At 39.3% G+C, this 21606-nt stretch overlaps 1 protein-coding gene across 1 annotated transcript; it reads right to left on the bottom strand.

Moving 5' to 3' along the window:
- Positions 1 to 92: 92 nt before the first annotated feature.
- LOC101529919 (presequence translocase associated motor 16) lies at positions 93 to 20837 on the bottom strand. The gene is given in 5 exon segments (XM_058670482.1): positions 93 to 210; positions 212 to 403; positions 405 to 471; positions 19038 to 19218; positions 20829 to 20837. Coding segments are annotated over 5 exon segments (567 nt in total).
- Positions 20838 to 21606: the final 769 nt, after the last annotated feature.

Raw genomic sequence — 21606 nt, 5'->3', positions numbered from 1 at the left:
CACAATGCTGCACCCCTGGCCCCTCTTTTTTACACAGTAGACATTTATTACTAAACTATAAATTAGAGGTGGGAGTAGGGGGAACTGAGCTGTCATGTTTTGGGAGTCTGCGTTCTCTCTTTTTCCACCTGGACTTTGATTTTGAGTCCCTCATCCAGATGCTCCTTCGCACAGACCAGCTTGGACTGCAGGTAGAAGGAGCTACTCAGTCTTACCATTCATCTTGAACAGGTGCTCGCAGTTCTTTGGGATCTCCTCAGAGCTCAGCTTGGAGACACTGAGTACCTGTTGTGCCTCCTGTAGGCTGAAAGCTAAAAAGCTGGAAAAGGCTATAGACTAGTGGCCGGCTTAGCCCCAGGTGTCAGCTGCTACCTGGTTGGCTGCAAACTCCTGCCGCAGGGCTATTGCCCACCATCTGCGTGCCCATCACAATGATCTGGGACAGGTATTTGGCCGTGGCGGCCACTGGCTCTTAGGGGCACCAGCTGGAGTTTCCTGGCTGTGTCTTGGCTCAAAGATCAAAGGCCAACTGCCCCTATATTTCAATTTTAAAAGGAGACATCTATTTTGAGATAGATGCACATGAATGACTTCTCCAAGCAGTCTATGTAACAGCGTGCTTCCTGTCTGAGGCTGTTTGCCCTGTTGGACTCCACAGAATTAGCCATCAAATACACCGTTTTTTTGGAAAAGATTGGTCAGATTTTATAAGATACTCATTTCTACTATTCCTAAAATTTGCTTTTAAATATTTACTTCTGTGTTTATATTTGATGTCTTCCTGATTCCTGCAATTTTCTGAACACTTATTGTTGAGTGTTTACCATGGAACTTCATAAGTCAAAGATTAGGATTCTCCATGTCCCAGACTCTAGAAGGGCTCGCTGGTCCTCTGCCAAACTTGACATTTATTGCTATTTAGGATATAAAATTCAAGTGCCATATTGAAAATTCTTGCACATAAACAATAATCATCTAGGCCAGAGATTTGCAGACTTTTTCAATGGAAGGTCAGAGAGTCAATTCTTATATTCTTTTTTTTTTTAAAGATTTATTCATTTTATTACAGCCAGATATACACAGAGGAGGAGAGACAGAGAGGAAGATCTTCCGTCCGATGATTCACTCCCCAAGTGAGCCGCAACGGACGATGCGCGCCGATCCGATGCCGGGAACCAGAAATCTCTTCCGGGTCTCCCACGCGGGTGCAGTGTCCCAAAGCTTTGGGCCGTCCTCAACTGCTTTCCCAGGCCACAAGCAGGGAGCTGGATGGGAAGTGGAGCTGCCGGGATTGGAACTGGCGCCCATATGGGATCCCGGGGCTTTCAAGGCGAGGACTTTAGCCACTAGACCACGCCGCCGGGCTCCAATTCTTATATTCTATGGGCTATAAGATCTCTGGAATCCACTAGACTTTGTGAAAGCAGCCATGGATAATGTATAAGCAAACAAGTGAAATTCTGTTCCAATGAAACTTTAATTACAAATCTGGTGTTGGTTAGGTTTTGTCCATGGGCAAAAATTTGCCTGATCTAAACCATCTAATTATTCTGACAGGGATGATTTTATTCTATTTTTTGTTTTGTTATAAATGGTGAGCCTTAGATTGGCTGTGAATACTAAGAGTTTTACAACTAAAAGTCAGACATTATTATTAGTGCTGTTGACACATTGTAGTGTTTCAAGGTCTATGAGGGCAAGAACCATGGTTAATAGTACTTAACATTGAATAGGGCTTTCATAAATATTTTCTCATTTGAGTGATTTTCTGCAGCTTTTAACCTTGAAATATCTTCTTATTTAGGTTTCTATCTATAATTGGCAACAGGAAATGTATAAATATATAATAAAACCCAAATCAAAGCCAGATTCTGGGATTTTCCAGGTGAGGTGTTTGGTTGTAAGGCACTTAACCATTCTGGCTGAGGCTTCATTGTTTTTTCTTTTCAAATTATTTTAAGTTTATTGAAGAGGTGAGAAGATCACAGGTACACATGGGGAGTGTTTGGGATAGAGTGGATCAGGAGGGGATAAGTGGGAAAGAGGGTTTGAAATGTATTTGTTTTGCATTTCGTATCCTCAGGAAGAGATCATCCTTCTGCATTAAAAATCTTCATATGGTCTTCAGAAAGGGAGTAGTTTCATGACATTGTCTCCAGTCCTTGGTGAGAGAAAGTATTACTGAGTAAGGAATAATTTGGTTGATAGACAATTGGGATTTATAAAGAGCAGCGGGAGTGTAGCCTCCAGTTTGTGACTAAGCTAGCTACCTACCTGTCTGCATTTCATTCCTACATCCAAGATTTCTGTCTCTTAACCTAGGTGTTGCTCAAGGGTGCAGATTTATTACATCTGCTGCAATTACTTCCTGTTGATTAGGGACATAGGGCTTGACTAGCCTGGGTTTTGAACTCTGTTTAATCCAATGGATCCCTCTCATGAACTGGAGAAGTTGCATTTAGTGTGAATGGTGTCCCCCCCCCCCATCTTCATTATTACTCTGAGAGGCTGTTGATTTCTTTGCACAGGATTTAGCAACATAGGTGATCTAATCAGGCAACGTGTGCACAGAGGCCAGACCACACATTCACAGGTTCTGGTTCCTGAGATCGGTGATCCTGATATGTCTGAGGCCAACATGAGATGAAAGGACAGAATGCTTTCTGACACCAAAAGCCATTGTTGGCCTCCCCAACAGTGGATGTGGCTCCCTGACTTGGGTACACATGTAGCTCCTGCCCCTGCCGCCCAGCCTGTTCCCAGCTTCAGCTCTTACATGTGCTTGTGGGTGCTGCAGCCTAGCCCAGGAAGGCCCATGGTGCCAGAACACTGAGCCTCTTGCCTGGCCTGCTGTCATCCCCGAATAAGGCTTCAATTAGGACTCACTCCATGGCATTGAGATAAGAGGACTGAAAAGAGAATAGTCTGCTCTAGTCTCAGTGCAGCCACCAGGTGCACAAGTGAGAGTACTCAAAAGAACGTCTCAGATCAAACCATTCACATCTCATTTGTGAAGATGTGCATGTGACTGCAACCACACCATGTGACATGAAAGGCCCTATCAAGTACACTCTACGCTTTTATATCCAGTAACAGGCTGGGGAGAGTTTTCTGGCAAGAGGAATGAGACTAATCACTGCTAATTATTATCCTATCAAAGAATACATGCATTTCTTCCCCTGGGTACTTCAGAGTTCCACCCATAAGTGGCAATCATTTCAAAATTTATAAAAAAACATGTTGTGCACTTTAAATGTATACAATAAAAGACTCAGCAAACACACATTTGCTTCATATTTATTTTTTTTTATAAAAGAAGGGACAGTTTTAATACCCTATTGCCTTTACTCACATTTTATAAATTCAGTTAGAATTTGCAAGACATGGCTATCACACCCTGCTGACTGCAGGGGCTGCACAAGAACGGTTAATCTACAGTTATTTCTTTCATGGAATGCTCCTTATTTTTCATATACGAAGCTTTATACAGTTGGTTAAGGAAAAGGAAAGAGAAAGTGAAGCATATGTTGTGCATATTATGAACTCTTCCCTCACTGCAGAAAATATTTGAAGAGAAAGTTATTTACTATCACAATACCCTCCTATTTGAATGAAATGTGCTATCATTTCCACTTCAATGCAAATTGGCCAGTTTAAGTATCCCGCTGCAACTTGAGCACGTATGTGCAAGAAGTGAGGCATTGGGAATTGTTGTAGTGAAAGAGTAAACAAAATCATTTTGCTTTCATCCTGGTTTCAAGCAGGCCTCCGACCTTCCACTTAGGGCCAGCTTGGCAGGATACAAACATTCCCTAATAATGGCATCTTTTTGGAAACAGAATTTCATTTTCTTGTTGTTGTTGTTCCCCTACAAAAGATCCTCCTTCTATAAAAATCTGATTATGTCAAGTGGTCACTTTAAAATCCCTTAGGTGTTCCTCATTGTCTAGCAGAAACCATGTACCATCCTTAGCTTGGAACATTGTTTATGATATGACTCTACATTTTAAAGTGTTCTATTTCCATATGCAGTCTGGACTCCAGCCATTCCAAACTGACTCTAGCTCTGTGTGCCAGGCTATTTCTAGTCACATATTTTCTAGTCTCATATTTACATATTCTGTCCTTTTCCTTAGAGTACCCTTTCCCGGGTTGTTTTTCCAAATGAGCATTCATTTTAACTCCAGTATTATTACCTTTGTGAAAGCTGTTTGACTCTCTTAGCCAGAGATGAGTGTTTTCACACCACTGTGTCAGAATAGCTGCAAAAGGATACATTCTTCTGAACACCAGCCTTGCCAGTTAGTCTACCGACCCAAACAAGCTCTATTCAATTTTGTATCCCTTGTGCCTGGCCCAGTAGAACTCTGTAAACATGTGTTAGAACGAATGGATGAATATATAAGCCTGGAAGTATATCAAGAACCACACCCCTTCCCAGGCACAGATGTAGTCTGGCAAAAGATGGGGTGGGGAAGGGAGGAGTGGGAGGGAAAGTGCTCTCTTCCTGCAGACACAAAAGGGAAGGTAGAAACATTTTTGGCCTTCTTTATGCTTCTCTCTCTTCCCAGCCAAAACCGTTCCTGAAAATGTCCCACATGTGTCACCCTCATCTTTTAAATAAACTTAAAAAAAACCACTATAGGTCTCTAATACTTGGCTTTACATTTGTAAAAGAAGTCTTAGAGGGCAGAGACTAACTATCATCCATCTTTGTGCCTTCTGTTAACACAGTGCCTGGGTAGTAACACTTAATACATTTTTGGTGAATGAATGGAGGGCTAAGTGGATAAATGGATGATGTGGTATAATGATTTCGTGAATGCCTAGAGCTGAAGGTCCATTCATCACTACAAATGACAGAAGAAACCAAGGTTGCTTCAAACAGTGCCAAAGACTCAGAGCTTCTTGTGCTGTAGATAGAAAGGTGCTGATCTAGCAAAGGAAGTCATGTCCCTCATTCAAAAAATCACAAATTCAGAGCTGGCTCAAGTTAACATAGTAAAACAAAGTTACAGTCATTTATTTATTTATTTATTTATTTAGAAAATATTTTACTGGGACACAATTCGTAACCTGAAATCATGAGAGTGGATATATTTTAGAATTTAACTTTTTTGGTTAAAAAAAGTTATGAATGGTAATATATCATATACTGTGTGAAAAGAAATATAGGGCAGGCCCAGGAATAAAACACATTACTGTTAGTGCAAAAAAAAACCTATTTGTATTTGCATTATGCTGAGATAGGAATTAAAACTGTGAGTAGGATTATGGCAATGCAGGTTAGGTTTTGTCTTCAAATGAATTCGGGTCAGACCAGGTTTGCTGCCAGTTGTGATCTGAACTAACCAGATATTATTGAGGGGCTGGTTTTGTGGCATAGCAGAATTGTGATTGTTCCACTTTCAATCCACTTTCAATCCAGCTAATGATCTAGTAAAGGCACTAGAAGATTCTCTAAATGTTTGGAGCCCTGCTGCCCATGTGGAAGACCTGAAAGAGCTCTGGGCTCCTGGCTTCAGCCTGCCCCTGGCCTTGCCATTGCAGCCATCTGGGGAGTAACTCAGTGGGTGGAATATATTCTCTTTCTCTCTCTCTCTCTCTGTCTCTCTCTCTCTCTAATTCTGCTTTTAAAATAAGTAAATGAATCTTGAAGAAGAGGTTTTGAGTTTTGGAATTGTTGGTGAGGGATTATAGAACTGTAACAATGTTCTTCTGAAGGAAATTTTCCCAGGTGCATGTGTTTAGATTAGTGGTTAAGAAAGATGTCAGTTAAGGGATGGGCATTTGGTGTAGGAAGGAAGTTGCTGCTTGGGAAGTCTACATTTCATGTCTGGATATTTGGTTCCAATTGTGACTTCTTTGCTTCTGATCCAGATCCTTGCTAACGTGTACTCTGAAAGGAGCAAATGGTGGCTTTAATACTTTGATCTCTGCCATATAACTGCAAGATCTGTATAGAGTTCTGGTATCTTGGTTTCTGCCTGGCTTAATGAAAGAACCAGTGGATCTAACATCTTAATATCTTTCTCTTGCTCTCTTTGTGTTTTCGGCTTTCCCTTCCTGCCCCTCACTGTTGCTCTTCTGTGTCTCAGCCTTTTAGATACAATTAAAAAATTTTTTTTAAATACACAGGAAGTTTCCTGTGTCTCATATTAGAAAATCTGGGTCCAATACTGGATTCTGCTCTTGACCTCAGTTTCTTGGTAGTGCAGATACTGGGAGGTAGTAGTGTTGATTTAAGTAAATCCTACAACCCATGTGGGAAACCTGGATTGAGTTTCTGGCTGCTGGCTTCACCTCCAACCACGGTGGCCATTGCAGGTATTTAGAGAAGGAATCAAAAGATGAAAACTCTCTCTCTCTTTTTGTGCATCTCAAATAAATTAAAAGCAAAATCTAAAAAGTACCCAACATATATGTTCTCTATCAGTGACTCCCAATATGAACCTGTTAGTCAAAAATAATCTCCTAGGGTATTATCAAAGTATTAAGACAAATGAATTAATATGAGTCATATTGAAAAGAAAATTTGGCCATTCATAGTTACTATTTTTTTTAAAAAAGATTTATTTATTTTTTATTAGAGAAGCAGATTTACAGAGAGAAGGAGAGACAGAGAATGAGCTTCCATCCACTGGTTCTTTCCCTAAGGGGCTGCAATGGCCACAGATAAGCCGATCAGAAGCCAGGAGCCAAGAGCCTCGTCTGGGTCTCCCACATGGATGCAGGGCCCCAAGGCTTTGTGCCATCCTCTACTGCTTTTACAGGACATAAGCAGGGAGCCAGATGGGAAGTGGAGCAGCTAGGACACAGTGTGGTGCCTATATGGGATCCCAGTGCATGCAATGCAAGGATTTTGTCACTCAGTTGTTGCACCAGGCCCTATAATTATTCTTAATCAATGGTAGGGTGTAAGATAGATTTGATTAGAAGTAGGAAAGGTTTCTAATTCTAAAACAGCTGCTCCTCACACTTTTTACTAGGAGAAAAATGGGTGAAGTGCCAGGCAAGAGGCAAGAGGCAGCAACCAAGGAACAAAAAGGAAGTAGCTAAAATTAGAGATTGTATTATTACAGGTTCTGCTAATTAAATTTGTGCTGCAAATGTTCCAGAATTGTTCCTTTTTCCTGTTATGTAACACTGGATATTCATTTACTGGTTCAGAGTGCATTTCTTTATTTCTTTTGAGAGAGAGAGAGAGAGAGAGAGAGAGAGAAACAGCTATGAAAGGATAAAGAATAATATTCTTTCAATGAAGTTATAGCCTTCTTGACTAGATTGGAATCAGTAGGTGAAATCCATGTTAAAATCATTAATTGAGACATGAAAAATGTGTTGTATTTCTTAGTTGTTCTAATTGCTAAATGTTTTTAAACTCTTCAGTCCTATGTGGAAGCTTGAATGATCATGGTTCATTGAATCCCAGCATCCATAATCCATGTCTCTATGGTCATTGTCTTCTCCCTCCTATATTACAACATTGAGAGTCTACATGGGCTTGCTCTTTCCGTATTGTCAGCCTTGGGCTCTTTTTGTTTTTAATTTCAGTCTCCTTGATTCTGTCCCACTACCAGAAATTCTTCAGAGTTGGTTGGAGAAGGTATTGAAACTTTGAAACAACATTTTCCTCCATCACCTTCATAGAATTGTCAATTTTTTCTCTTCTTTATGTCTCCATGACATGAACAAGGAGCAGAAAGAGACATTCCTCTACTTAGAAGGTTCATTAGGCAAGAGTAATATTACCATTTTTGTATAAATACAGTAAAGGATAAGAATATGAGGTAAGCTCTGGACATACTATAGGGCAGTGGTTATCAAAACAGCCTGGTACTGGCACAAAGATAGAGAGGAAGATCAATGGAGCAGAATAGAAACACCAGACGGGAACCCACACAGATACAGCCAAATAATCTTTGACAAAAGGACAAACGATAATCCTGGCAAATGGGAAGGTCTGTTCAATAATTGCTGTTGGGACAACTGGTTGATAGCCTGTAGAGACAAAAAGATAGACCCACATCTCTCACCATACACCAAGATCAAATCTAAATGGATGAAAGATCTAAACCTGCATCCAGAAACCTTCAAACTTTTGGAAGAAAATGTTGGAAATACTCTGCAAGATCTAGGGGTAGGTCTCTACTTCCTAAAAAGGACTCCAAAAGCAATGGAAATCAAGACCAGAATAAACAAATGGGACCTCATCAAACTAAGAAGCTTCTGTACAAAAAGGAAACAGTCAATAAAGTAAAAAAGCAGCCCACAGAATGGGAGAAGATCTTTGCGCACTACGTAGGTGATAGAGGGCTAATCTCCAGAATATACAAAGAGCTACAAAACAGCCAAAACACCAAAACAAACAAGCCACTCAAGAAATGGGCACGGGAAATGGGCAGACACTTCACAGAGGAACAAACCCAAATGGCAAATAAACATGAAAAAATGCTCAAGTTCCCTGGCAATGAGGGAAATCCAAATTAAAACATCAATGAGGTACCACCTAACGCCAGTAAGACTGGCCCACATGAATAAAAGCACCAACAACACTTGTTGGCGAGGTTGCAGGGAAAAGGGAACCCTACTCCACTACTGGTGGGGCTGCAGGCTGGTACAGCCTCTATGGAAATCAGTATGGAGAACATTCAAACAACTCAAAATCGACATACCATATGACCCAGCAATAGCACTCCTAGGAATATATCCAGAACACTTGTTTTATGAGAAACCAACATGCACTCCTATGTTCATAGCAGCACAATCAGTAATTGCAAAAACATGGAAGCAGCCAAAATGCCCATCAGCAGAGGATTGGATAAGAAAGCTATGGTTCATCTACTCCATGGAATACTACTCAGCTATTAAAAAAAACAAAATGCAGTTCTTTGTGGCCAAATGGGCCAAACTGGAAACCATAATGCTAAGGGAAATGAGCCAATCCCAAAAGGTTAAATACCACATGTTTGCCTTGACTTAAGATGATATGATGTTATGTATAACATGTTATGTTATATATGTTATATGTTGTGTATAAACTAAAATTGAAATGTCAATGAGGTGGTCACAGAAGGTGGTTAAGAACTCACATTTACTTTTAACATATTGGTTACTCATTACTATGTCAATTAATTCCATAATGATGTAAATTTTTGCTGATGGTATGTTGGAGCTTTTAATTGATCGGGATGATACTCTGCTGGCTCTGTCTTCAGACCAGAGAGGGTATACCTAAGAAGCCATTGAACTTGACTGGACAATAAGATGCTGGACTCTATGCTTGGTATATGCTTGCAATGGGGGAATCTCAACTGAACTTGAGCTGTGGTTATGCAACAAGGTGGAGGAATCCACCATGGTGGGAGGGTTTGGGGAGGGGTGGGGAGAACCCAAGTACCTATGAAACTGTGTCACATAATACAATGTAATTAATGAATTAAAAATAATAAATAAAAAAAAGAATATGAGGTTAGATGTTGCCCATTTGGGGCATCTATATTCCACATTAACATGTGTGGGATCAATCAGGTCTCACATCCACTACTGATCAGCTTCCTACTAATGCACCTGCAAGGCAGTAGTTGATGGTTCTGGTACTCGGGTTCCTGCCATGTGGGGGACCCAGATAGAGTTCCTGGCTTCTGCGTTTGGCCTTGCCTGGAATGAACTGTGGTTGACATTTAGAGAATGAATCAGCAAATGAAAATACTCTCTCGCTCTTTCTCGCTCTCTCTCTCTCTCTCCCTTTTTCCCTCCACCCTTTATGTCTCTCTGTGTATGTGTGTGTGTGACTGCTGGTTTTTCAAATAAATAATAAATAACATGCAATTTATTTAAAAAATTACAAAAGAAGACATCAGTTATTTTTGCACTTTTATTAGAATCTGAACATCATGGCTCTTAGGCATCTTGCAAGCAGAGCACAATACCAAACACATACAAACACCAGGGCCTAAACTAAACATTTTGAATGCATTTTTTCACACCAGCTTCACAATTCTATGAGATGAAAACTCAATAGCCATATAATGTATGGGGCCATTGAAGCCCAGAGGAGTTCAGAAGTTGAGCCAAGATCAGAAGGCTGCTAAATGGTGGTTGGTAGGTGTTTTGTAGACTCCATGCTCAGCCCTGGAATATGTCTGTGGTGGAGGGTGTGCATCCCTTATCCAAAATGCTAGGGACCTGATTTGAATATGTGCATAACCAACATTAAGATATCCTGTAAGTCTAAACTAAAAATTCTTATTTGTTTCTTACATACCTTATATGCACAGCCTGAAGGAAATTTAAAATATTTTTTGTGCGTCTGCCTTTTGACTGAGATCCATCAAATGGGCAGGCGTGGAAGTTTCCATTAATGGTGTCATGTTAAAATTCAATGAGTTTCATATTGTGGGACATCTGGAGTTCTAGAATTTTCAGTTTAGTGATTTTTGATCTGCTTCATGTATAAGCTGATCATAGAAGAGGGCATACCGCAATGATGGACATATGACTGTGTATGAAGAACTATATTTTAGTAATGATATAGAGAAACTAGGTGGGGGGGAGGGAATTGGGGAGGGGATAAGGGAAATGCCAGGAGCCTATGGAATTGTATCATAAAATGATAATAATAATAATAATAATAAAATGTTAAAAAAAAAAAGAAGAGAGCATAGAGTGGTGGCAGCTGTAAAAGATGATTTTGAACACATTGAGCAGAGAAGATAGTCTTTGTTAGTCTCCAATCATCACTTGCCTGGCAGTAAAAATATGCAGATTGATAATCCTAAAGAATTGAAAAAGAAGCGATTAGTATAGATGATTCTTTCTCTAAGTCTTATCTATTACTGCAGACTGGGCAAAAACAAAAACCAGAAAGCCTGGCCTAGGGTGGGGTCTGAAACCTGTCACAAACACTCTGACCTTGTTTTCTGTCATTAAATCTGGGAATGTAAACAGTTGCGCAAGACAAAATCAGGTCCTGAGTGGAGGAAAGGCAGCAGCAAGTGTAGGCAATGGGGCAGAGTTGAGGGCCAAGACCTCCAGGGAGTGAGAGCCCAGGATCTTATCCCTTCACTTAGACAAACTCCACAGTGCATCTTCTATCATACTTGAGACTTAGTGCCCTGTTTTAGAGAATGCTGCGCCTAAGCAGTTTCTAAATGGAATTCTGCCCCAGATGGGTTGAAGAAATTGCATGGGAAACTGAGGAGACCCAAGGGAACTGACCCTCTGAAGGCCGCTGGTGTACTGCAACTGGATAGCCTCTGTGGCCAGAGAATGAAAGAAGGCTCTGATCTGGAATGAGGAAAGAGGCAAAAATGACTGAAGAGGAAGTCAAGTTGGGTGTGGATTTTGTTATAAGAAAGAACAGCATCTAAAATTCAATTCCTTGGTTTCCATTTTTCCCCCGATTCTATGCACTTCACAGGTAGTCTGTCTGGGCATTTCTCAAGATTTTTCTCCCTCCCTCCCTCCCTCCCTCCCTCCCACTTCCTTCCTTCCTTCCTTCCTTCCTTCCTTCCTTCCTTCCTTCCTTCCTTCCTTCCTTCCTTCCTTCCTTCCTTCCTTCCTTCCTTCCTTCCTTCCTTCCTTCCTTCCTTTTTAATTTTAGCCCCAAATCTGTTTTTGAACACTAGCCAATGTGTAGCCCATAGGGAGATACCTGTACCATATTTCCTGTCTGGAAGTCAGCATCAGTCTGACAGACACTAAAGCAAATAGGTAACTGCTAAACATTTTGTTGCTTGTACCAGTTATAACTGCATACATTTTGGCAACAAAAGCCTTGACTTTGAATTCTGCTTCTGTGCCTTCAGTCTGCTTTGCACATCTCTGAGAGACTGACTTTGCTTGCTTACTAAGTGAACATAATGTCTGCCTTGAGCAGTTGTGATGAAGATGAAATGAGATAAGAGGAAGTGGCACAGAGTTCAGTAAATAGTAGGTATTATTATCTCTGGGTTGCTCTCTGATAGAGCAAAACTTCTGTAAGGATTGGAAGCTCCCAACTTAGTGCTAGCAAAAACAAGCAACAGCATATTTGGTCATTTATATTTGATGAAGAATGCATTGTACATCATTGCTCAAGCTGGTTTTCTGTGCTAATTACCTGTCAATCTGGCTAATATTAGCATTAGCCTTTCTTTCTCAGGAGTCCCCAAAGGCTTGATCAGTAGGACTATGCTCCAAAAGCCTACTGAGTAGTTAAGGATCAAAAGAGTTCAGGGAATTCAACCACAGTGAGAATGACTCCCCGTATTCCCACCCCAAATTGATTATCTATGAAGAAGGGGTCCTTTGGAAATTTTTTTCCATTAGGTGTTCATTTCTTACTTTTAGTCTTTTTCTCATTTCTTGATAATCATAGCAGGACCAAAATAAATTTTCTCCCCTGACTTTTCACAAATTGCAACGATGCGAGTGTTTTCTTTTAATGTTGGATCTCTCCTGTAGGCACCAGGAAATCCAGTATTCTCAGATTTCATTTATTTCTTCTGTAACATGCATGTGAACAATGAAACCATGGCAGATTCATCGATCAAGCATATTTTAAATGTCTTCCCTTTTGCTTCTCTGCGGGATGACCTCTGTTTTCAGCTATGTGATCCTCTCAGTGTCTACATCATTATTACCCTAACCAAACCAACACATCTCTCTTGTGTTATGTACTGAAAGGTACCTTGTTTTCATTTTACTTGGAAGAGATCCTAACTACACAGTGTCCTTGAATTTTAATAATCAGCAAGCATACAAATAAAGACTGCAATGTTATCTCAATAAACCATTGCTTGCTTCCTACCCTGCAATGCTGAAGTTATAAATCCTGTATAATTTGGGAGATGCCACAAATCACAGCAATTACATAGAACATGTTTGCTCCATCACCGAATTGTTAAACAGGTATGCCCAAGTAAATTGATTTTAAGTTTCTATTAACCCTTCTGGCTGATGAGTAATTTATATTAAAGGATCATGTTGTGTGTGTTACATCATCTTAGCAAGAAAACAAATGCTGCATGTGGAAAAAGTGACTATTACCAGCTGTGGTAATATAGTTTAAAGTGCAGAGTGCCAAGGAAAACTTGTCCTGTCATCTTTTGTGATTAGATACTAACATCCTTTCTCAAATATCATCCTTAGCAGTGTCAAATGGAGAGAGAGGAGTACGGTCTGCCATAAGTTAAACCACTAGCTTAATGATTCTTGATATTTTGAAATTTTGTATCAATGCTTAGTATATGTTTAAAATAGTTGCTATATGAAATAATAATATTAAAAGAAATAATAGCATAAATTATTCAAAATAATAAAATTATTTTAAAACAAGTCTTTAAAATAAAACAGTAAATATTTGAATCTGAGGGGTGATCTGAAAAATACATTTTTAAATTTAATACCAGATTTTGAAATACTAGACAAATATCAGGAAAGAGTAAAGAGGCCACTGTTGTGCAATGGGTTAAGCTGCCACTGGGGTATCTACCAGCTTTCCATATCAGAGTGCCAGCTAGAATCCTTACGGCTCTGCTTCTGGTCTAGTTCCCTCTACTGTGAAATACTCTCCAACTTTAGAAACCTCAGTGAGTATTGACCATCAAATGCTTATCCAAATGACACAAAATGTACTTATGTGTAAATTTGAGTTATCATCAAAAGTATAAAATCTTTAAAAATTATTTCAGAAACTTCTCTGCCCTAAAAATATAAAGGTAGAAACTCAGGGTGAGTAACTCAATAAAAGTACAAGTGGGGTTAGGAGGTAAAGTCATTGAATATGTTTCTACATGGTCATTCCATGACACCACATCTACTTTCAAGAAAAGAAGCACATTATTTTGAGGTGTTGTCTTTGTTGTGGGCTCATCTAATAGCTATTCTGTCAGGTAAACATGGCTACTCTTCTGCTATTCTGAAAATGGAGAGACCTGGGACAGAAGTAGCGGTTTCCCTGAGACCCTGAGGAGATGATGACAGGAATGAGAAAAAGTCATGGGAGACAAGTTGATGGAATAGAGTTTGAAGTAAGACTGGATTAAAATTTGGGCTCCAGCATGTAATTATGGGATTTGGAAAATTATTTAACATCTCTGTAAAATGAAAATGAGTTTCTCTTTTATCTATTTTTGATGTTAAAAAGAATATAATAGAATACCTGATTTATGGAAGACAATTGATAAATAATGACTTAGTGCTTTGTAGTATTATTGTGATACAGACATACACAGTCCCATTTCTTCTTTTAAGAGACAAGTTATCATGTGATATTCACATGTTTTCAGACTTGCTGGATTTAAATCCCAGCTTCACCTCTTATTATAACCCTATATATATGTATTTATATATAATATATTTTAAATGATTAATTTGATTGTCACAGCTACACACACACACCCCCCTACACCTTCTATCCACTGATTCATTTCCTAAATGGCTGCAGAAGAAAAATCTGGGCCAAACTGATACGAGGAGGTTGAAAATCCATCTGAGTTTTCCACATGAATAGTTGCAACCCAAGGGCTTGAACTATCGTTTGTTTTCCTTCCAGGTATCTTAGCAGGGAAGTTAGATCAAAAGTAGAGGAGCCAGGAATTGAACTGAAACTTCATTGTGGGAAATCCTCATTCTAAGTGACAGGTTAACACATTGTGCAATAACCCTTATACTTGGGCAGATAACCTTTATAAGTCTCTGTTTTCTCAACTGTAAACCGTATCCCTAACTTAGACTCTTTGTTGTGAAGAATAAATAAGATGATATAAGAGTAGCATTTAGGGACTGGTGCTATGGCTCAGTTGACTAATCCTCAACCTTTAAGTGCCAGTATTCATGTGGACACTAGTTCATGTTCCAGCTGTTCCACCACTGGCCTGGGAAAGCAGTGGAGGATGGCCCAAATCTTTGGAACCCTGCTCCCATATGGGAGACCTGGAGGAGGCTCCTGGCTCCTGGCTCTTGGTTTCGTATGGGCTAATTTCTCGCCATTGTGACCATTTGGGGAGTGAACCAGGAGATAAGTGATCTTTTTGTCTTCATAAACAATGTAGTTAATTTACTGTGGGTTTTACATTCTTCATCCTGGTGCTGAGTTTTCAGATTTTACATGGTGATCTGCTGGAGGTGGAAAAACAGGGAAAGGCCTCATTGGTGACACGAAGGAAGTGGCTCTGGGAGCCTGAAGTTCTAATCTTGGCTGTGCTGCTCGCTCGCTGGCTCATCCAGTCGTCTATGTTCTGTAACCCAAGTTTAGAGATCATAGCTTTGTGTGTGCAGGAATAGGGATTCCCAACTTGTGTTACTTACTAGCTTCTCTCTGAAAATCTATGCAGCTCCCCATATCCTTGAGATCCTTATCAGAACTAATCCAGTTACCAGTTTTAATCTGTGTTGATAGATTGTTCTGCAAGTTTAGTAATCTCCTGCATTTAAATGAAGTACTCCGAGATGCTGGTTGGCATGACCCAGAGAAGAAGGCCATGGTGTAATAGGAACTAAGATCTCCACCTTGTGAGAATACATTGTTTCCTCTAAACCTTGTTAGAAAGAAATGCAAGGCACTCTGTAGTCTGATTTTTAGACAATATAAATTCTGCTTACTCAAAAGTAGTCATTCCAAAAGATGCTGGACTGTCTGCATTGTCTGTACCTGCAATGTCAGGATACAGTTAAATAGCAGAAAGATGGGTTTATAACTGGTTATTATGGACTATACTATTGTAAGAATATGAGGGAAATCCATTAGTGGGAGGGGAGTTGGAGAGAGCGTAAGAGAAATGCCAAAGCCTATGGAATTGTATCACAAACTTAAAAATACAATAGAAGGAAAAGAGTAGTCATCCTACTCAGATGACTGAACAGGACCTGACTCCAGTGTCCAAATCACCCGGTACAGTCTGTACTCCAACTTCAGCCCAGGACTTGTTTCCTTCATCTGCCAGTGTCATTGTTCCATGGAGAATCTGGAGACTGTTTCCTGCAGTCTGTGGGTGCTCAGCTAGAGGTTAGATGATGTGTTGCTTGTTAGATGCTTGTTCATCTCTCTTGTTAGATGATGTGGTTGCTCTTCCTTAGAAGGTCAAAGTGAGCTCTAGGCTTTTCCTTCTAGTGTGTTTCTTAAACCTTTTTATCAGTCACAAAGGAGAACTGAGCTGATTTGGCTGGGGCCTGTGGAATGCAGCCATCTCTCAGTTCTTTCCTGGGAAAGTTCTTTGGCAGTGAGAAGATTTGTTTATTCTTCATAGGCAGTTATTTTGGAGTTGCTAGTTTAATTCTGTTTTTATTTTAAAATCATAATCTACTTTATTGAATGCTTGCTTTTCTGTTGCTGAGAGATATGTTAAATTTGTATGAGACAGATCGGTCACTTTGTCTTCACAATTCTGACAGTCTTTGTTTTAAAAAAATTGAAGTTACATCTTAGCTGTTCATTGTTTCAGGTTTGTTATAACTTCCTGATAAATTTTTCCTTATTATTATAATGAATTTTAAAAATATCTTTATTTAATAGAGAGACAGAAAATGAGACACTCTAATCTAAAAGGTTGAGTTATTTGAAAGGCATATTGACAGGGAGGGAGAGAGGGAAAAATAGAAAGAAAGAAAAATCTTCCATTGTTTGCTTCATACCTAAATGGACACAACAGCCAGGTCTAGGCCAGCCTGAAACCAGGAGTCAGGAACTCCCTTTGGTTTCTCAAGGTCTTGCAACAGTACTTCACTGCCTTCCCATGCACTAGCAGGAAGCTGGATTGAAAGCAGAGTATCCAGAACTTAAACCAGATACACCGGTATGGGCTGCTGTTCTTGTAAGGCATGACTTAACTAGCTGCCTCTGGATTTACTTTTATTTATCCTGTCCTGTAATCAGCTTTAAATATGAGTGCTATTTCTTTCTATAATTCTAAATTTTTTTTCTAAAACTCATATTTATATATAATATTTAGTCATATTTAAATATCGTTAGCTATTGTTATCCTTGCTTGAATTATTTAAGGCATATTGATTATATAGCCTTTCTTAGACTATTCTGATATCAGATTCTTGAAGCTGTTCATCTTTTTGTTGGTTACACCTGCTGTCTCTTTTCCTCATGTTGGATTTGTTTCCTTGTGTAGTTTCTAATCCTTGCATGCTTGTCTTATGTTTTAGCCAGTTTTTTTATTAGTGTTTATTGAGTAATGTGGAGATTTATTATAGTAATTCTGCATGAAGAACCACTGGTTTGAGATAAAATTTTCAGCTGTGGAATCTAGATCTGCTCACAGTACAAAACTTCAGTGTTTAACAGGGACTTTTTAACATTTTAAAATGCTTTTTATACATGTGCAGCCATTTATATATTATTGCCCAATATTTAACATGTCCAGAGGAGAAAGACTCTGTGTTAGATTTTATAGTTTGCTGTACTTAGAATCCTTCATTTTCTGTATCTGTAGGATAATTTTTAGTAAACAGTCAGTTGTTCAATATTTAGCCTTTCCTTTCAACAAACCCCAAGACTTAAAGACTCCGTATTTAAAAATAAAACTAAACAAAATGACCGCCATAAGCTGAGTACAGAAAGAAAGAGGCTTTCTTGGATGTGACATTTAGTTTAGGATTTTATTGATAAGCAGTGCATATGGAGTTGCATTTCTATTTTATGTATATCCTAAGCCTCAAAGAAATGAACATAGTCTAAATTTGTAGTTTACTAAAAATACCTGGCAATAAGGTTCATTTAGGGATTTTTTGGTCAATAATTATGTGGGGTTTCATAAACTTTTCTTAGGGATAGAGAAATGTACTGTTCTGCGAAGATTTCCATGTACTCATAGACTTCTTAAAGCACATACCAGTGCATCAAGTTAATTACTCTGAATCAGATGGTATTTGGGCTAAACTAAATTCACTTTTAGTAGCCTTGGTAAGTCATCTGAGGAGGATTCCAAGTAGCAGCACCCCTACTCTCAACCTGGTCTAAGCGATTACATAGAATTTTCAAAATAGGTAATACATTTGAAAATAAAATCTTTTACATGACAAGACTGGAGGTTGGAAGTTGTGGCTTCATGGGTAAGTATGTCTTATCCATGGGTTGTCCCATTCAAAACCCAGGATTAGCCTGATTTACAACTCAGCCTCCAGCAGTTTGGAGCAGGTTGGTATCTTCCACCTACAGTTCTGCCTGGCTTCTAAAGAGCCCAGGGAAGACAAGTTCTTGAAAGAGTTTGTTTCCTTCATGAGACAGAGAGAGTGGTGCTAAGGTTCAGATAGTTTGGCTCCCTTCCAGTTTCCCAAGGGTGGAGGGAGGATGTGCTGGGAGGAGACTTGGGGAAAATTCCTTTCAATAGAAGTGCTCCTTAGCAGCACTTCCTGGAGATGACAGGGGCTAAAATAGATGTAAGAGGGACTAGACAGTTTGTTCTATGAAAAATCCTCAGTAGGTTTACACCCAGATTACCCATGCTGGCTCTCTGTGCAACCACTTCATCCCAAGAGGCCTTTGTGGAGGCTGAGTTTGAGGGGTATATCCTGGATGCCACCTTGTCTCCCTGACAACATGGCTCCACCCCTGCAGCTAGGAAAGCCACTTTCTAAATCCCATTGTCCTTGCGAGAAGAAATTATTTGTGATTCACTGCATAGCTTGACTTGATACTGCTGATTTCCACAAGGTCACATTTTAAAGGGGTTTACTGCAGGATCCAAAGGGCTGATACACATCACAGAAAGGTCAAGTCCATCTACCTTGAGACAATAATCCTTTTAGTCGATGCTAATTAAAGTCAATCCATTGCTTTCTTATATTTTAGCATATAAAAGATCTATGCTTATATAATTTCCTAGAAATTTTTATTTTTTCCTATGTTTTTTTGTCTTTCTTTCCTTTAGGCACTGGTTTCATTGTCCCTATGCTTTAGAGTCCTTTGTAAATCCCGGTACTTTTCTCCTCTTGGATTCTTTCTCATTTGTCTGATGCACTTACTCATTATGATCCAGAAATCTGAGAGTGATATTTTATATGTATTGTGAATGCTTTAAGACACAGTGCTCTCATACACGCACCTTTGTGCCGTTGCTGAGGGTTTGAAATCTCATTTCTCTTGAACTGGAAGTGTTTTTGAGGCTGAGTAAGGGACAAATCCGTCTGGCTGGCTCTCGGCACCAAGGGCTGTAAGTAACCCACCATCTCTTCCTTGTTGATCTTCACCTCTTCAGGATCAGCAAAGGAAGGTACTAGAGCCCTCTTATAAGGACAGAAAGAAGGAGAAAATCATAAAGAGATAACAAATATAAAGGCTTATGTATAGTGCAGTTGCTGATGCAGCAGTCTGCTTCTTACAGCGAGACAACTTTTTTTGTTTAAATTCCTGAATACTCAAGCTCTGTAAGTAGATGCGAATGCTGAAGGGTGCTACCCTGCATAGGAAGACTGTTAGGTTATTTGTTCAGTTTCAACAAAACTATTTATAGATCCTGCAAGCAAAATAAAACAAAGCAAAACCACTGCATCCAACTCATCATTTGACAGAAGCATCACATTTCTGTATAAACCTTATGGATCTGGAGTTTGAATCTCAGGGACACACAGGTGATTTTGGTCTTTTTAAGATTCGTTTTTTTATTTGAAAGACAGGGAGAGTTAGAGAGAGATCCACCATTTGATGGAATAGCTGCTGGATTGGAATTGGAGCATATGGGACCTCAGCCTGCACCCATAAGGGGTGGTGACATTGCAGGTGGCAGCTTAACCTATTTCACAATTAACACTGTGCCCCTCGTAATAGTTAATTTTGTAGAAAAAAAGAACACTGTGGTATGATGCAGGTATTTCAAGAGAACAGATTGAAGACTGGCTTCTTCCTCTTTTAGCAAACTGTATAACTTATGGTGATTAACATTGACTTTGCTAATGTACAAAATCAACTTAATATGCTCAAAGGCTGGTGTTTGGCACAGTGTTTAAGAAATCTGTTGGGACACCTGCATCCCTTAATGGAGTGACTGCTCCAAATTCCAGCTGGTCTCATTCACCTGTGAGATCTTGATTATACCAATCTCCTGGCTTTGGACTGGCACAGTTCCTGCTGTTATAAGAAGTTCAAGTTCTAGAGTATGGAAAATCTAACTCTGTTAGTCTGCCTTTTGAATAAATTTTAAAAACATTTAAGGAGTATTTACTAAAACATTGTAGGTCTTACATAAAACTTTCCATTAAGTGATATAATCCCATAATTAATTGATAGATGTTACTGTATGCTGGGTATTGTGGGTATTAAAGAGCCTACTCCAGTGATAATTTTTACCTTGAAATCTTCGTTTGGATGCTATTTTATACTCTGCTCTTTGGTATAGTAGGCTAAGATTTCAGCTGCAGCACCAGCAACCCATATGGGTTCTAGTTCTAGTCCCAGCTGCTCCACTTCCTATCCAGCTTCCTGCTTTTGGCCTGGGAAAGCAGTAGAAGATGATTTAAGTCTTTGGGTCCCAGCACCAATGTGGAGGACCTGGAGGAAGCTTCTGGATTCTTATTGGCTCAGTTCTGGTCATTGTAGTTATTTGGAGAGTGAACCAGTGGATGAAAGATCTCTCTCTTCTTCCCTCTCTCCTCTCTGTAATTCCACCTTTTACATAAAATAAAATTAAATTTAAAAATAAGCATTTTATTTGCAATGCAGAGAAACAGAGACACACACACACAGAGAGAAAGAGAGAGACAAAAAGAGGAATAGGAAGAGATCTTCCAACTCCTGCTACACTCCCCAAATGCCTGCAACAACTGGGCCTGAGCTAAATCAAAACCAGGAACTCAGAACAATATCTGGGATCCTAGATGGGTGTTAGGAATTCAGTTACTTGATCCATCATCTGATGTCTCCCAGGGTACACAGTAGCAGGAAGCTGGATTAGAGTTGGAGGACCTGAAACTCTGATTCAGGCACTTCAGTATGATGTGCTGATATCCCAAATGATGAGTTAACTATTGTGCCAAACACCCACCCTCTGCCTTGCTTCTTATGGTGTTTCTTCTGCTTTTGAATCTTTGCCTCTGCATTCTGTACTTACTACCTGGCTCAGTAAGCACAGATAAAACACATAATGTTTAAGTAAATTTTCTTCTGAGAAAAAAATGATGTTAAAGGTGTTATGTGAAATTATTGGAGAAAATGGGAAAGACGAATATAGTTGTGTAAGACATAAAACATGTATCTTCTTCATTTCCTGCTACTTTCATTTCTTCATTGATGAAGCAAAAGAGAGAGCATTTACAATGAGTTTTAACCACCAAGATAGAATGACAAACAAAAAGTCATGGAAATTGTATCCTAGCTAGAAAGAATTAATCAAATAATTATACAAATGTATATTCAACAGAATGGTGAATGCTATGAAGAAGAGACACACATGTTGTGAATCTTTGTTCTTCTATTGCTGACATTGCAAGATGAAACAGGATGTATCATTCAAAAATGTGTTTTTGATACTCAGCTTTAGCTTTATAAAATAACACTTGTTAGCAGAATTAATCATGTGAGAGTGATCTCTCTGTGGACTGACCATTTTTGATTCAGACCTTTTATCTTACTGGACTCTGAATATGCTCTTAATACACACATTACTGTCCTACCACAGT

The sequence above is a fragment of the Ochotona princeps genome, chromosome 11 (assembly GCF_030435755.1).
Source record: "Ochotona princeps isolate mOchPri1 chromosome 11, mOchPri1.hap1, whole genome shotgun sequence".
NCBI lineage: Eukaryota > Metazoa > Chordata > Mammalia > Lagomorpha > Ochotonidae > Ochotona > Ochotona princeps.
The sequence above is the reverse complement of the archived record's forward strand: the minus strand, read 5'-3'. Positions and strand labels throughout refer to the sequence as shown.